The sequence below is a fragment of the Lathamus discolor genome, chromosome 5, assembly GCF_037157495.1.
Source record: "Lathamus discolor isolate bLatDis1 chromosome 5, bLatDis1.hap1, whole genome shotgun sequence".
In the NCBI taxonomy this organism is placed as follows: Eukaryota; Metazoa; Chordata; class Aves; order Psittaciformes; family Psittacidae; genus Lathamus; species Lathamus discolor.
In genome coordinates, this window is record NC_088888.1 from 27,089,746 (window position 1) to 27,106,204 (window position 16,459).

Genomic DNA, 16,459 nt, shown 5'->3' on the forward strand with positions numbered 1-16,459 from the left:
GAGAAAACTGGAGTGTAACACTGTCTATGTTTGAAATTAAAATCTTTACTCTAATTTCCCGTCTTATGGGTTTTGTTCTTTCATTTATTTCTTTTGTGTGATAATTTTATTCTTTGATTCTGAATATACTCAATTTCTTGTCTTTTACAGTAGTGTCTCCTGACACCAGTGTATCAATCTTCAGCTGGCAAGTGAATACCTACGGTCAGGCAAAACCATCTACCTATTTGGGTGTGTTTGACATTAATCGCTGGTACCATGCTCAAATGCCAGATTCACTAAGGTAGATTTTTATGTAGTGCTTTTCAGTATCCCAACAAATAATTCATTGCAAAGTCAGTGTTTCACTTACACACTTGTTTTCTTTAAGGCCAGAAGAATTCCTTCACGATTGCCCCTACTTTGCCTTGTGGTCACTGGATTCTGTAATAAGCATGACTTCTCCAAACCTCCTTTTGGATATTGTGGTACATGAGCGGAGTCTAAGTCGGGGAGTTCCTCCTTCTTATCCACCACCTGAGCAGTATTTTAATCCAAGCACCTATAATTTTGGTAGGTATTTTCCCTGCTTTTGATAGTGATAAGCTAAAATAGAGGTCAGATGCCACTTACTGGTTCTTTTGTTTTGTTGCTGGTGGCTCAAATAGCAAAGCAAACCAGAGAACAACAAACCCCCACCAAAGCCAACTCTGATTATGTTGTCCTAACAAGGTATTGAATATTGTGAAACATTTCTGGCAGTCTGCTGAGTCTGGGGGTTTGTTGCTTTTGTAATGTAGTCTGGGAAGTGGTGAAGGTCACCAAATGAAATGACTTTGAACTGAAGCTCCAAGCACAGCACCTTAATAGCACCAGCGATAAAATTATTACAGGCAGTAATTACATAGTAGAAAAAGCTTGTAAGTGATCTGATAAAGAAAATGGGTGCTCAGTTCTATCTTTCCAGGTACTGCTATTTAAAACATGCAAACTGCTCATAACAGCAGGCTGTCAAACGTTCCTTGTTTCTGCAGATGGTACGTGCTTGCTGAAGTCTGGAGTTGTTCATATGACTTGCACCGGCTTCCAGAAGGAGGTGATCTTTTCCTGCATCTTTATTAAGATGTACCTTTCCTAGGTTTTCCAGTGCACTGCTTTTAGTGTCAGAGACCACTTTATGCTCATCCTGCCCACCCACATGCATCATTGCAAGTGTATCGTGCCATGGCAATGTTTTTGGTCCCCTCTTGGGACTGTAAAATTACAGTTGCCACCTGTTGAAGCACGAGCAGGGATTGAATGTCTGGAAAGGAACACAGCATTGCTTGACAAGCAAGAACGAAAATGTTGTGGAAGTCAGGGCACATGGTTACCTTTCTATTACCCATCTGCCAAAGTGCCTGCATGGCCTTGAGATTGGGTTTTGATGCGTGAGTAGCTTGAAAAAGGAGAACAGAATGGAGAAAATGAGAAACGATTGAACTCCTTAAGAAGAAATCAATGTTTTGGCTAGCTGACTTGGCCAAAGTATAGCTTCTGAGACACTGTACAGATTATGACCAGTAATGGAACTGAAGTTCTGAAATAAGTTTCTGAAACTGAATTAAGTTTGAGCTCACTAAATACTTCCAGGGTAAATCAGCTTCTGCACAAATAAGCAAAGGAAGTTTTTTCTAGAGGGTGATTTCAAGTTGTGTGCTAGTTTGAGCTAGCAATGAACAGTGTGTCAGTGGTTGGGGAAAAGGGAAGCCCTGTGTCCTGACAGGTAAGATAGGAAATAAATCAGCCTTGCAAGGGCTGATGTTTCGTATTACAGGATTTCTTTGTATAAACTGGAACTCTTGGTTTGCTGCTGTCTTAAATACTAAAGAGGAATGCGTGCTTATTCAGACTGGTAACCTAAAGCATGTTACTGGCACAGGCTTTCTGGCAGCTGCAGGGAACATTTGCATTACTTCTCCTAGTGGTCATCCAGACCCTTAGTGATTGAATAATAACGCTGTCTTAACCTGCCTTTTCAGACCTTGAATTTCTTGAAGAAATCTGGCCCTTCAGTAAGTGAAGCTATTCACGATAGCTACAATAGGTGTCTTGCTGCTGGCCTGCTGTCTCCAAGACTAGCGGATGTCCAGCCCTCCAGTTTGAGTCCGGTGAGTGCGTATGAGGGAACCAAGTGGGAAATACATCCATTTTGTCTGGTAGGGCTGTAGGAGCAGCAAGACATTATAATCTGATTTTTGTGTTACGTACAAGTTGCACTGAAATGCAGGTGTTACCTTAGTTAGCCAACTAGTATTCTTGGTTACGAACTGCTATTAACTTAGTACTGGTATTCTCAGATTGAGATAACTGAGTTTGACTGAGAACAGACCCCCATACGCCTGTCTTTAGAGACCTGTTTAATCTTGCAAGTCTATGTATACATGTTGATAGACAACTTGGGATTGGTTCCTACTCAAGGATAACCACTACGTGATTAGACTGTGTTTCAACTGCCTAAAATTTAAACTTACTAGAATTCAAATATTTCATTTCTGTCATTTTAGAAATTGCGACTTAATATTTTAGGTGCCAGAACCACTTCATATCTTCATAGCGTGGGAAGCTGCTTGACCTTTGCTGGACTATTTCCACACAAATATTTCCTGTTTGTATTTGTTCAGTCCCCTTCATGCTTTCCTGATGTCAAACTTACTGCACAATACGTGTAAAGGGTATTAGCAGAGGATGTTACTGAGAAGAGTTAATTGCATTTCAGTGTATTAAGACTGCGATGCAGAGGCATGCAAAAAGATTAGAATTAGCATCTATGGAAATGTCAGGAAAACTGCTATGTGTTCCTCAGGTCAAGAAGCAGTCCTGCCTGTGGCTGGAATTATGCAAAAGAATGTGGCATTATTAACACGTGTACTAATAGACTTCGTGATGTCTGAATGAGTATAGGGGTGGAAACACTCCAGATGGTTCAGGTACTGAAAGTGTATAAGATTTTCGTTTTACATTGTCTGTTACATTTAGGAGGAGCAGTTACAAGCGGTATTGTCAGCTGCTGTCCACACAGGTTCTTTAGAGCTTCTGACTGGATGCATTAAACACTGGACATCTGAAGGTAATGCTTCCTACATTGCCTTTGTGATAGATTTTTTGTTTTTTGGCCTGAGCTTGTGGATTAATTTCTGTTTTGTTTTCTTTTTTTTCAGAGCAGCCAAATTCTGCTGCTAATTTACGGTTTGTTCTGGAGTGGACATGGAACAAAGTGATTTATGCGAAACACAAATTTGACCAAATTGGTGAGTACCAGTTTAGTCATTGTGCACACAGAAAGTCATTGTTTCTCCTTGAGCTTCTTCAGTCAATGTAATGGCTTGACATTTCTTCTTCTTGAAAAGGTGTTCCGCTGTTTGATGGCTCTTGCAACTTCATTGACCCACAGACATTACAGTCTCTTCAGCACTGCCAGTTGCTTCTGAGCAACCTTAGCACAATCTTAAACAGTTTTCTAAGAGAAGCACAGGAGGTTACAGAAAAAGGTTTGTAAGAGTCTTACAAAATCTTTTGGTATGTTTTACTACAATTTGGAATTAGGCTTGGGTTGTAATTGTGGAAACATGAGCTTTTATTGCTTTGATGTTGGAAGACTGTCCAAGTCAGCTGGCAGGAGAGCCTTAAATCTGAGAAACGTGGGCTACCTCTCAATATACATTACTGTCAGGGAAATAGTTTGTGGTGGTCTTCAGGCAAGGGGGCATGGGAGGCTGTATTCAGCAAGAAGCTTTGTAAGCAGCAGTCTTGAATTTACAGCAGTTGAACATGGTAATGCTGAAAATCTTCTCCTTAATTCCTAGATACCAATTGATAATTGCATGCAAATTACTAAAATCCATGATGGAAGCATAAATGAGTAACTTGTAATGTAGCTTACTTGAGTTTCTATTGCTTTTTATGTTACAAATTCTTCTTGGCAGGGTGAGGAAAAATAAAACATCCCTTTGCTATCGTAAAAAATCTCTGCTACATGAAAAACGGGTGCCTCATTCATGAATGTACTTAATAGTTCAGGCTTTCTGTTAATGTTATTTTATATTTTATCTTTAGTGAATCTGTTGTTTCGTAGTTGTTGCTTTTTGCTTTGGTTGTTGTTGTGGGGTTTTCTTCAAATACAAATGTGAAACAGAGTGAAAAATGCCAAGACATTTTAATAATTTCTGTTGGTCTGATGAAGGGAGTTTTGTCAGAATGAAAGGAATTCCATAGCAAAAGTCATGTCATGGATTTTTTTTCAGGTTATGCAGACTTGAGAAATAAGCAGGTGGTAACCAGCCTCATTTCTTTGTATGCACAAGTGGTTATCTGGTTCTGTCGATCCAGTCTACTCCCAGAGGGTTTAGGTAAGTATCAAGTGCAGTAATGTGTGTAACAAGCAGAGTGTGTGCTAAGTAATTCTGTCACCACATCCTTAGCCATGCTTGTGTAAATGTTTCATTAATCCCAAGTTGTGCTGGTTCAGGGTCATTGTGTGCTGAAGTTTTGTGAGTGAAACGGAGGTTTTACTGGGTTTTCAAATGCGGAGTGTAGAATAATGCAAGCAGTTTTTTTCCTGGATGTTTTTATGTAGAGAGCAGTAAGCCTCTGGCTTTAAGGAGCTGCTTGTATCCACAGTGTAAAATGCCTGGGGTTTTAATCCAATTACTATTAAACAGCAAATTCTGGAATGCATTTTTTACTCTAAAAGCATCACTTGAAAAAAATGTTTGGTTTTGTTTTTTTATATACCGAACTAGAGCTTATAGTTCATATTCTGAATTCCACTTTCACTGTAAGCCTGAAATGCACTTGAGACAAGAAGGAACTGAGTCTTGTGCCTACATCTCTTAGCAGAGATAGAAGCAAGATGGGCTTCTTTCAGAGTAGGAAGCTTCCCTGTGCTTCTTGATTTTTAGCTTGTATTGTTCTGTCTTTTGTCAAAAATTTTAGTTTAAGAATGTGATACTATTTCTTTAACTTGCTTTTTCTTTATTGCCTGTAGATGATGCTATGCATTTGTCTAGACCTTTCTACAACTATCCTCTGATTCAGAGATACTATACTGGCCATCGACAGAAACTTGAACGTTTATCAGGGTAAGGCTTATGGGAAATCTCTAGTACACTTCCATTGCAAATTCACAGGTGGAGGTGAATGGCTTTTTGTAGCAACAGCTTTATTTGCTAAGCTCAGTGCATTGGCCAGCAATGCTCTGGACTTGAGTGATGCTTGTGTTCTGTTGGTCGCAGAGGTTACTTTCTTGTGTGAAATGTTTATGTATAGGTCTGCTTAGTACCATTTGTTGGTATTGTCTGTTCTTGTAGAGTACTTAGCGCATCAGCTAATCTGTACAACTTGTTACTGCTGAAAAGGGCCATGTATTTAGGGTAGGATCAGTCACCTCCAGATCAGCAAAGCTCAGCTTTTGCAGAGCAGTTGGACAGAGAAGAAAGTGCTGTTCTGGTTTTGGTTTTAAATAAATAAGAGGATCTTTTCTCTTGTTGACTAGTAATAGAAGGTAATAATTGTTCTGGCCTATGCCTCCTACTCACAAGGAAATATGTGTAATTTAGTAAGATAGTGTCAGTTACATGTACCTGGCACACCTAGCACTTTACTGGATGGTTGGATAAAATTCACTTCCTCATGTGAACTCTCTTATGTGGACTGGTGTACTAGGCCATAGGTGATATCCTTTGGATTAGGTGACTGGAGATTCTTCTTTGTAAATTGTACTGAAAACTGACTAAAGACCGAAAGAAGCTTAGTCCACAATGTGGTGAACAAGGTGCTGCAAGATGAGTTAAGGTGGAACCTGCAGGGTGTTAGGTATTGGAAGTTCATCTCACTTGGCTTACTTGTCAGGTAACTTACAGTCTTGTGTGTTCCTTACCAAGCATACAAGTTGTGGTGTGCTCTTGCTGCTTTTTATCATCAGGAAATGACAGGGTAAGTCGCAGTCAGCAGAAGGCTGAGATGGACTTTTGAAGAATGTTCAGCCATCCATAATTGCAGTGGTGTGTGTAGAGAAACAAAAGACGCTGTTGAGATGCTGCTAAAATTTCGTGTTTGCTCAGCTTTGTGACAGTCACTTCAATTTTCGTAACCAAAGTGAGATGCTGAGAACCAGATCTGAAACTTCCTTTGTGTTGTCTCCCACCTGTGTGTTGGAGCACTTCAATTTAATGCATTGGATTTGGCATAAGGAACAGTCCTGGTACTTTAATACTGGTATGTTTCCTCTGTTAGACAGGATGAGCGTGGTTAATTCAAAAACTTTGTTTTCCTTGGGTAATACAAGTAACACAACAAAAAAGAAAACTTGAAAACTAAAAGGCCATCGCAGCTTTCCCCTTAAGAGAGCTTTTAGGATTACTGCTTTGTACTGCTTTAATGACTCAATATGATCTAACGAATGTATTTCATCTGAGTTGGAAATGTCTTTCATGTGCCTTTCAAACCATATTCAGGCCTCTGTATGTTTGTTACTTTCTTGACTTATGGGAGCTTTTGCTTTGTGTTGACTGAAGGAAATTCTTACACCTAGTGGCTGGAGCCTAGGTCCAAATCCTTGCTACCTTTTGTTGCAGAGGAAAATGGGATTCTGACTGCTTGATGATTGATGGAATGGTTTCCCAGTTAGGAGGCCAAGTCGAGAAGCTGTGGCAGAGAGATGAAGGAGGAACTGGGAAATACCCACCCGCTAGTTTACACGTAGGTGTTGTGTCCACTGAAAACAGCAGCAACAGCAAACCCCCACCCAAAAGCCAGTGATTTCTGAAAGACAGGAGCTTTTTAAGAGCTTGTAACTTTCCCTTTCAGGCCCTGCTGGATCTCTATTTGCTAGAAAGCATTGAAGAAAACTACAAACATGCAATTGTATCCTTTCTAGTAATTCTCATTGCACCTTCAGTACATGGAGATTCGTGTCTTTTCTGCTGTGGGAAAGCAGGCTTACTAAGCAATGTTAAAGACAAAACCCTCCCTTAGTTTTTCTCAGAATGGAGCCCAGTTTTTGATTTGCTGAAGCACCTTTATCTCTGGCAAATGGCTCCTTGCTGGAATGATGCACAAAACCGTGCTGCTTCAGGGCAAAAGTTTCCCTGCCAGTGGTTTACCAGTACCTGAATTTTGCCCAAACCATCCCTTTTCCAGGCTGAGCTGACAACTGAAGTTTTAAATACCTGAAGTGATTCTTTTGGAGTACCTTTCAGAAATCCAGGGGTGCTCCTTTTGGGCTGTTCATTTAGAATGTAATCTTGTGATTACAACCAGCGTATCTTCAGGTGATAATGGCTTAAATTGCCAAGACTAAAACACTTGTATTTTCTGCTTCCCACCACTTCTGAGTTCTTCTGTTTTTTTTAGGGTTTGTTTTTTTTTTTTTTTTCTAAATGCAGTGTATTGGGTCTTACAAATTCATTTGCCTTAATTAGATACTTGATGTCAGACAATCTACTTGCTGCTAGACATCATGCATTCCTTTCCGAATAAAACAGAGACTTCAATTGACTCCTTCCCAACGGCCTTTGGTATCCCTTGGGGTCTTGTGAAGCTTATTCAAGGTTACTGGCTTCTAGATCACAACGATTATGAAGTAAGTATGGTAGAGATTTGATACTAAAACATTAGAAGTCATTTTGTAATACTGCTGCGACATCTTCAGCAGCAAGTTGTGATTTGAAATTCAGTATTAACTACTTTGTCGGGAAATGAATTAACACAAAGAAGACATCGGGTTTCATAATGCTTGATGATGGTATTTGAATTTTCAAAGCCATTGTTTAGGTCATTCTCAGCAGACCAGTTGAGCACTTCCTCAGAAACAATGGTTTAGGTCCTCTAGATAGGAGCACTGTGATTCTAGCAGCGAGCTTTGAGACATAAGGATGCAGAACTGACTTTTCAACCTAATTCATGTCCTTTCTGATGCTTAAGGTTGCTCTTTATGATGTTAATAAAATCTGTTAGTCTGACAGAATAATATAGTACTTGGTAACATGTTTATAAGGAGTGCTGTTTGTATACTGACAAGTGTGAATTACTCCTCTTCCAACACTTCCTCTTCTGTGTGACTAAATGATTTTGTCAGAAACTTTTGAATATCTTTGTTACACGTGTGGCTGCATGGATTATAATAAACCTGATCTCTACCGTCTACAGAATTCCCTGGCCCTTCTCTTTCATCCAGCTACAATCAAAACTGTGTCCTGGCAACACAGGAGGATTATTCAAGCCCTCATGAGCCAAGGAGAGCACAGGCGAGCCCTCAGATACTTGCAGATGATGAAGCCATCGATGTCAAGCAGTAGTGACGTTCGGCTTTTCCTCACCGTGTTGCTGTCCAATAGGTAAAGGAATCTGTCCCTCCATTCTGGCACTCCAGTATTGTGACAGGTGCAGAACAAGCGGCACAAAACACCTTCCCCTACATTTCCATTAAGCTTTGAATACAGTAGTTTGGGGCATTTTTTGGTTATGCTATTATATTGCATCTCAGCCAAATGAATTCCTGGTATTCCTTTATATCTCAACAAAATGAACTGCAGGTGCATGGTGGAGGCCTGGGGTCTGTTGCACCAACACACGACTAAGTTAAACACGGAAGAGCTGTTAAAGCACATGTATGAGCTCTGCCAGGAGATGGGACTAATGGAAGACTTGCTGAAGCTGCCTTTCACAGGCTCTGAACAAGTAAGTGTGGACAAGAAAAAAATCTGAATTGGAAAGAGAAAAAAAAAGTTGGGGCTGTTCAGCCTGGAGAAGAGAAGGCTGTGTGGAGACCTCATAGCAGCCTTCCAGTATCTGAAGGGGGTCTATAGGGGTGCTGGGGAGGGACTATTCATCAGGGACTGTAGTGACATTAGAAGGGGTAACGGGTTAAAACTTAAACAGGGGAGGTTTTAGACTGGATATAAGGAAGTTACTGTGAGGGTGGTGAGGCACTGGAATGAGTTGCCTGGGGAGGCTGTGAATGCTGCATCCCTGGCGGTGTTCAAGGCCAGGTTGGACGAAGCCTTGGGTGAGATGGTTTAGTGTGAGGTGTCACTGCCCATGGCAGTGGGGTTGAAACTGGAGGATCTTAAGGTCCTTTCCAACCCTAACTATTCTGTGATTCTATGATTCTAAGAGAAGAGGCAGAAGCACAGTAGATTTTTACAATGTGCTCTTTCCCACAGGAGTGTCTGGAGAAGTTTCTGCAGACCAGTGCTGGTGTTCAGAATCATGAATTTCTTCTAGTCCACCATCTGCAGCGTTCCAATTATATTCCAGCACTGCAGTTGAATCAGTCAATGAAGGGTAATCTTATGGTAAGTGTAATATTTGTGTTTGATGTGCAAGTATCTGTTAGGAGTTACTCACTAGTTGTTTTTTGTTTTTGGTTTTTTTTTTTACTTAGTAATATTCCTGCTTTGTTTTGTAAACCATTTTTTGAAATATTAGGAATACGTTTCTACACGTTAAGTTACATCTGAACATGAAATTTGAACAGAATATTTCTCCAAAGGTGCTCTCTGAATATCTGTGATAAATAATGCACACCGTTGTTGCCTCTGCTTAAATTAGTTTGTTTGCATCTGTGGACTAAATATCCCTATCTTTTCTGTCAGTTAGCTGTATCACTCAGTTGCTCAGGTGTGTATGTTTTGTATGGTTTTGATAATTGCGAGATTGTTGTGTCATTTATTTCTGTGGAATGAAGGGTATGTTGTATGTCACCTTATTTCTGTGCAATATGTCACCTCTTGTGTCTTGCACGCAACTTCATTTTTCTAGCTGAGGCCAGTCTGGGTGTCAGTCCACAGGTAAAATCGGTGTGGGTTTTTTTTTGTTTTCACATTCCACACCTTTCATTTTACCACTTTCTTGACAGAAATTCTCATCTAACTTTTGTCTGTCAAAACAGCTAGTTTCAATTTTGTGAATTTTGTTATGAATCTGTGATACATTTGCTGTTCTCTGGAATGAGAGTTTTCGAGAGAATCCCATTTATCAGGTAGTCTTGGAAGATTTAGGTTCTCCAGCTGAAGTTTTTTGTACAGCTAGAATGTGTTGCATTGTAGGGAAAGCCTGCTGTTTGAAAATTGCAGGTTATAACAAGTGTATCTGAAAAAGGTTCTGTGGAGTGCCAGAATTGTTTTAACTTAGAGTTGTCATCTTTCTTGTGATTTAATCCTCCTTCCTCTTTGCAACAAACACCAGATGAAATAGGTGTGTGCTGCTGGGTAAGAATTTGATGCTCTTCTGTGCAGTGGATGTATTTTACCCTATCTGTAGAGTAAGTTTATTCAGGGATGGGAGCTCATGTGGTGCTGTGCAGTGAACTTGTAATTAGTTAATGTTCTGCTTTATGCTTTTCATTTGTCAGGGTGATCGTGATCCTCGCTTGAGAGAGAGAGCAGTTGCCAGAAATTCTATATTAGAACAGTATGGCAAGATCCTTCCTAGGGTTCAAAGGAAGCTGGCTGTAGAGAGAGCCAAGCCTTACCATCTGCCTTCATCCATCTTAAGAGAAGGTAATTTTTAGGGGGCAGATACACTGGACAAGTAACCATCACTTTGATTCCACAAGGGTGATCTTCTTTCCATCTTGCATTACAGTTGCAAGACCAAAGCCATTATCAACAGTGGCAAGACAAGCTAATGCAGGACATGTGCATACAAGAGCAACTTTCATCAGTAACGTATTGTCTAAAATTGGAGAAGTGTGGGTAGGAAATGAGCAGAAAACCGGTTTCTTACAATATGATAGGTAAGCAGCCTTTTCATAACATTTCATCTTGAGCTGTGTATTTGAAAAGAGAGAGAGGGAGAAACCCCTGTCAGTTATGTTAGTGTTTTGGAGGGAAGGTGACCTGAAGAAAGCTTTGTCTGGGTTTTTGCACATCCAGTGTATAGCATTTAAGAATTGGTACCATCGTCAGTTACATTTTCCTTTCGGTTCTAGCCCTAGAGCTACAGAACCACCAGCACCTCCTCTCCCTGCTGCAGAGTTGCCAGATGCATTTGTTGGAACACCAGTTACAAAATTCTCACAGAAACGTTCCAGGTACAGATCTACAGAACGGGTATTTCACGAAGGGGTTCCTACTCGTAAATATATATGTGTGTGTGTGTATGTATGTGTGCATATTCTTTCTGTCTTTACAAATTGTTCTGTTTGCAGTGAGTTTTGTATCTGCTAAAGAAAAGGTCAGCTTTTCTTTAATGGAGAATTTGAAGTGGTCCCAGCATTGAGAGGTAGAGGAATTTCCTTCTGACATGAGCATTATGTCACTTGTTCAACTTAAAATTGGGTTACTCTTGCCTCAGAGGCAGAGATTTAGGACATTAAGTACAAAGGATAAAGAAGTGATTTCTCATTCAGTGAGTTTTTGTTCGGTATCATCTCAGATTTCTCGAACACCATTTTGTCATGCATTTGTTTATGTTCCTGTTTGAAATTGTGCCTCTTAACAGATTGCTGGATTCGGTGGTTCGTCCTGTTCCTTCATGTTCTGCAGAGCATGGTGGTGCCTGGCAGTCACCACGCAGAGATTCTACTTCATTCATGGCGTCCAGCCCAGTGAATTCAAATCTGCATGGTTCCGCCTTACAGAAGAAGTTTTTAAGAGCATCAGAGCTGAATCTGCTAGAGACTCCTCTGGTGGTTAAGGTTTGTGTTCTAAAAGACCAGTAACAACCAGCCAAGACAAAAGCCTGTAAACTGTGCTCAAAATGAACCCCCCCAAAGTATTAACCCAAACACTGTTGGATTCAATTTGTGGAATCTTTTCAGCATGCTTGTATTTAGTGTACATACAGTCCTTTAGGAAGCAGTATGTTGGGAACAGTCTTGAATGGGGAAAGCTTAGTTCTGCATTAGTTGCAGTGTGCACGATGTCCTGTAGGTTTGTGAAATCCACTTGCTTTCATTGCATGGATCCAAGTTAAAATTGGACTCTTCAGTATACTTAGATCCTTAAAGGTGCAGTTTCTGGCTTAACCATCTCATCATTTAAATGCTTGATAGTTCTGTATAGTTTGATGTACAAGCAAGATGCATACACATCAGTTTCCTAATCCAGTTCAGTGAATGACAGCTAAGTGATGTAGGTTAAGTGATGTTAGCCTGTGTGGAATTCAGTGATGGCTTTTTGCAGTAATTTTATCCATTAGCTGTTTGAGTTAAACTGTGCTCCCATTCACAGCCATCATGATCTTACAGTGCAAAGAAATAACATTTGACCTGTCATCTTGGTGCTGATCTTTTTGCCTTTGTCTGCTTGAACAAAGCAGTTGTGATCTCTCAGAGTTCTATTTTCTTCTTCTTCTATATTGTCTGTATCGTGAAGCTAGTTTCATTATCCTCCTTTTAACCCCCTGTAAAACCTTCACTGAGCTAAGCTAAGAAGACCTGAACGCTTCTAAATGAAGAGGTGGAGGTATTTTTACAGCAGTGTCATTTAATTTAGTCTGGTGCATGGATTGATTAATAAGTGTCAAAAATCAGCTGTTGCTTTGCTGTTTGTCATTGCACATGGCAGTGTGCTCACTCAGTGTATCTGGGCTAAAGTTGGAATTATTGTATGCTTTGGGAAGAGCATTATAGAAATTGGAAAAATCACTGGGGTGGGAGACAAGGTGCCAGACAACAAAATGCCATATCCCTGTTCTTCAGGAATTTGAAAAATAACATCTTATGCTGGCATTTAAAAAAAAAAAACAACAGTGGAAAGCCAAAAGAATCATAAAAAGCCTGTGTTTTTATCAGTAAGGGTTTTGTGCCTTTGGAAAAAGAGCAGTGCAGGAGTAAAACTTTTGTGTTCTCTGCTGCTACAAACCCAGGTTGTAATTTAAACGTGAACACTAGTTTAAATAAAGTTGATTTGACAAGTGCAGTTCTCTGTTTTGAAATTGAACTGAGTTTAAATGTTTCTGTTTCTTTTCATAGAGAGCTAAAGATTTGGCCATGTCTGCTTCTGGTTTTCCTGGGTTTACTCCTCAATCTATCCTCAGATCCAGCCTTCGCACCACACCCTTAGCAACTCCCTCTGCATCTCCGGGACGATCAGTTACTCCTCCTCTGCGAGCTAAGGAACCTAGAATATCCTTCAGGGAAGAGGGCTCGAGTGCAAAATGGACTGTTGGGGTAAGCTGGGTTGTAGTTAGTGATTTTTGCAGTTAAAGGCTTTCTAGACTGTGATTTGCTTTAGCTGCTCTCGAAGCTTGCCAAAACTCCTTAGATTGAGAACTGAAATTACAGATTAGCGCGGCAGACTTGAATTTGGTCAGAAAAGGTTATGTTGGACTGTCTGTAGCATCACATGCCTGCACGAACGCGTTGATAATAGATGTCAGTGACCTTGGTGATTTTTATTCAAGACTTGTTAGGAGCTGTTTTTTTCCTAGTTTCCTGCTGTACCTTTTCAGGTGGTGGTACAGCAGGAAGGTGAGGAACAGATTGAGCCAGTTGTTTGGGTTTGTCAAGCTTTGGGAATTAAACATCTTGTAAAGCAGCAGAACTCATGAACTGTATTTACTTTCAGTCGCTCTTTTTGTCAGGCTGAGTTTACTTCAGTTGTGATAAGAATAGACTCTTAATGAAGAGAGCTGTACTGTTGGCTGTTCCCTAGCCTTAAAATTCTCAGATTTGCCTCTCACCTTGCACCATGGACAGCATTTGTAGTATTGTCCTTCTGGAAGCTGTCAACTTCTTACTCCTCTTTTTGTTCTGTCAGTTGGATTCACTGATCCAGCTCATCATGCAGTTAGTGAAGGAACTTAACAAAATTGGGCTGAACAGGGGCATGTTACTAGTGTGAGCTTTCCGTATGTATAATAAGAAATTGTCCTTGTCTAGTTCTTTTATTTTTTTTTTTTTTTTGCCTGTTACTCAGTTGTAATAAGAGGCCTTTTTATATATGAAGTTCTCACTAATAATGCAGCGTGACCAGGTTAGTTTACTTCTAATGTGCTATCAGCATAGGGATTACTAAAATGTTGTAGTGATGCATGCAAGCTGAAAAGGTGAGCAGACAAAAGAGAGGAATTATGAGTTACGATTTTACTATACAAAGGTTCCTCTTCTTGAAAACGTAGTAGTGAACCCAGTGAACAGACTTGATATGACAGTAGAAGGAAGTACTTAAAAGACCCACTTCATCTTAATTCTCCAACGTTGTGGAAAGCAGTCAAAAGTGTGATTATTTTGTACACTGTGCTTTAAAAGCCAAGTTAGTGTTAGAATGAGATTAAATTTTTTAGCTCCTTGCTTAAGGTGCCACTTTTAAAACTTAAAGGTATTGGTATATGCTTAGGTGGGGTTTGGTTTTTTCTTGCTTTGACAAAAGAATATGCATGTTATTTATCGATTTCTTACTTATTTTTAAGGTAACTGTACAAGATAAAATGCTGTCTGAAGCTTCATCTGAGCGTCATCGTGGAGCGGTGAAGGATGCTTGGTCTGAAAGTAGAGTTAAAACAACTCTCTTTGCTCTGAGCAATCCTGAGAAAGATGTTGGTGGAATGGAAGAGTCTTCAGAAAGCATACCTGGAGATGGTTTGGAGAATATGGTTGTCAGCAAAGAAAATAGTAATGTTTCTGCCAGGTCAGACCAAACTACTCTGGAGTATCACGATGCAAAATCACCTGGCGATTTTGAAGATGATGTAATCTTTATAGCTGCTAAGCCAGCTAATTCTTCCGTCGAAGAGACTGCTGATTTTCTAGAGTCGGAGAAGGAAGAAGACAGTGAAATGGTTGAAGATAAACCTTTCCAGATGGAAGAACCAGGTTCATCAGAGCTAAGGGAAGAAGCTGGTGCGTTTCATACTGTGATAACCTAAGTTTCTGAATTAATTCAAATGTCTTCAAAAGATTAAATTGCTGATAAATGCAGCAGTTAACAATGAGTGCTCATAGGTATCCTAGGCACTTCCTTGTCTTGGGGTTTAAAATTGCCACTGTTTAGAGTCCTTCTTTTTTTAGCTATCCTGGATATTATGAATGAACACTACTTTGGGTTGGCATCTCTTGTGTATAGTTGTAGCTGAGAGGCAGCAGTGATTTGTGGAGAGTTTTGAGAGGGAAGCAAACTGAAAACTTAAGCTTTTGGTTATGTTTCAGGGATACCTCCATAGGGTGCTGGGTTTTTTCAGCAAGTTAAGTGTATGGTGTGCTTTGACTAGATAGTTTTCTTTTTGCTTTTATAAACCACCTTGTTAGTGCTCAGTTAAATAGTTTTCTTCTAGAAGTAAGTCTGTTTTCTGTGTCTGCTGCTTAATACAGCTATACTTGCTCATTTTGCTAGCTCAAAAGCTTATGCAGCTTTTTCCAAACCTATTTCACTTGTGTTTGGAAATTTAGGTCAATTGAACTCAATCAAGGCAGTTCAGTTGCTGAGGATGTGTTCATATGAATAGTTCTGCTGGCAGATGAGATAGAGTTGTGGCTCACTAGCTGTTGAGGAGGTATGAAGAGCTGGGAAGGAAAGTAGTGCAGGAAGAGGGAGATGTGGAAACACAGCTGCAGTCAGTGACAAACAGAGATGAGTCCATTCAACTCCTTACCAAAAAAAGTTTGTTATTTCTGAGATATGTCTGCAAGTGTTTGGAGTTGTGTGTCTGAGGTCTTGAAACAGTTTGTCTGCAAAGGTAGTTGCTGGGTCTGGAGGAAGCAGACAGTAGAAACAAGAAAAGGAGGATGTTTCTAAAATTGACCCTGCTGAAATAAGAACAGGTTAGAAGGCGGTGGGGTTTTGATGTCACCAGTCAATCATGAGAAAAAAAAACAAGAAAAGACCCTAGATGCATTCTTTTAGAAGAGGAGAAATGGAGTCAGGAAAGGAAAGAAGTATTGCTGCAATGGGGTAAATTATCCAAAGAGAAATAAGAAAAAATCCTGCCCAGTTTTAAGAAGGAAGGATGTTTTCTGAAGTTTGTATGTATTAGGTCAGTAATGTACCAAGTTTAGTTTGTAAACAGAGTATCAAGTAATTTTGTTTTCTGAACTGAAATTATGCATCGTGCTTCTTGGTTTACTGGAAAGAATTCAAGTCTTCTGTACAGTTGAAGTGTGGGTAGCATTATTTTGTTAAATCACTCTCCTATGTGAAATGCATAAAGGCTCACTTTACACTCATTTGTACTTTTATAAACAATTATGTTAAAGTGCAATATAGAAGTAATCCAACTGTCTGGTTTTGTAGGATTTGTGAAAGAATCAAATGCTGAATGTCTTACCCTTCCTGACAATGGTAAATTGGTGTTTAAAGCTGCTGAGTCTGCTGCTTTTGGGACTTCAAGTGAAGGGTAAGTTCATAAAATAGATACCTCTTTGGGTTTGCACAACATGTAATTGCTGGCTTCCCTGGCTTTGGAAACTATGTTTTTTCAGCTGCTGTTGGTTCTTTACTGTGTTCTTATAGATAATGGCTTTTCTGTTCCTGTCTGTGAACAGAACTAATTTGGCATG

General features: G+C 39.9%; 1 protein-coding gene across 4 annotated transcripts in view; it reads left to right on the forward strand.

Annotated features, from left to right (window-relative positions):
• LOC136014942 (protein ELYS-like) overlaps positions 1–16,459 on the forward strand; it is a 44,691-nt gene that overhangs the window by 18,898 nt on the left and 9,334 nt on the right. For all 4 annotated transcript variants that reach the window (XM_065680122.1, XM_065680121.1, XM_065680124.1 and 1 more), the window contains 22 exons: positions 151–283; positions 371–552; positions 1,014–1,075; positions 2,001–2,129; positions 2,998–3,088; positions 3,180–3,269; positions 3,369–3,509; positions 4,263–4,367; positions 5,006–5,099; positions 6,594–6,717; positions 6,826–6,882; positions 7,454–7,600; positions 8,167–8,354; positions 8,553–8,697; positions 9,183–9,314; positions 10,373–10,520; positions 10,606–10,756; positions 10,952–11,053; positions 11,464–11,659; positions 12,938–13,135; positions 14,377–14,806; positions 16,194–16,296. In XM_065680122.1, the coding sequence (XP_065536194.1) occupies positions 151–283; positions 371–552; positions 1,014–1,075; positions 2,001–2,129; positions 2,998–3,088; positions 3,180–3,269; positions 3,369–3,509; positions 4,263–4,367; positions 5,006–5,099; positions 6,594–6,717; positions 6,826–6,882; positions 7,454–7,600; positions 8,167–8,354; positions 8,553–8,697; positions 9,183–9,314; positions 10,373–10,520; positions 10,606–10,756; positions 10,952–11,053; positions 11,464–11,659; positions 12,938–13,135; positions 14,377–14,806; positions 16,194–16,296 (3,148 nt within the window). The remainder of the gene's footprint in view (positions 1–150; positions 284–370; positions 553–1,013; positions 1,076–2,000; positions 2,130–2,997; positions 3,089–3,179; positions 3,270–3,368; positions 3,510–4,262; positions 4,368–5,005; positions 5,100–6,593; positions 6,718–6,825; positions 6,883–7,453; positions 7,601–8,166; positions 8,355–8,552; positions 8,698–9,182; positions 9,315–10,372; positions 10,521–10,605; positions 10,757–10,951; positions 11,054–11,463; positions 11,660–12,937; positions 13,136–14,376; positions 14,807–16,193; positions 16,297–16,459) is intronic.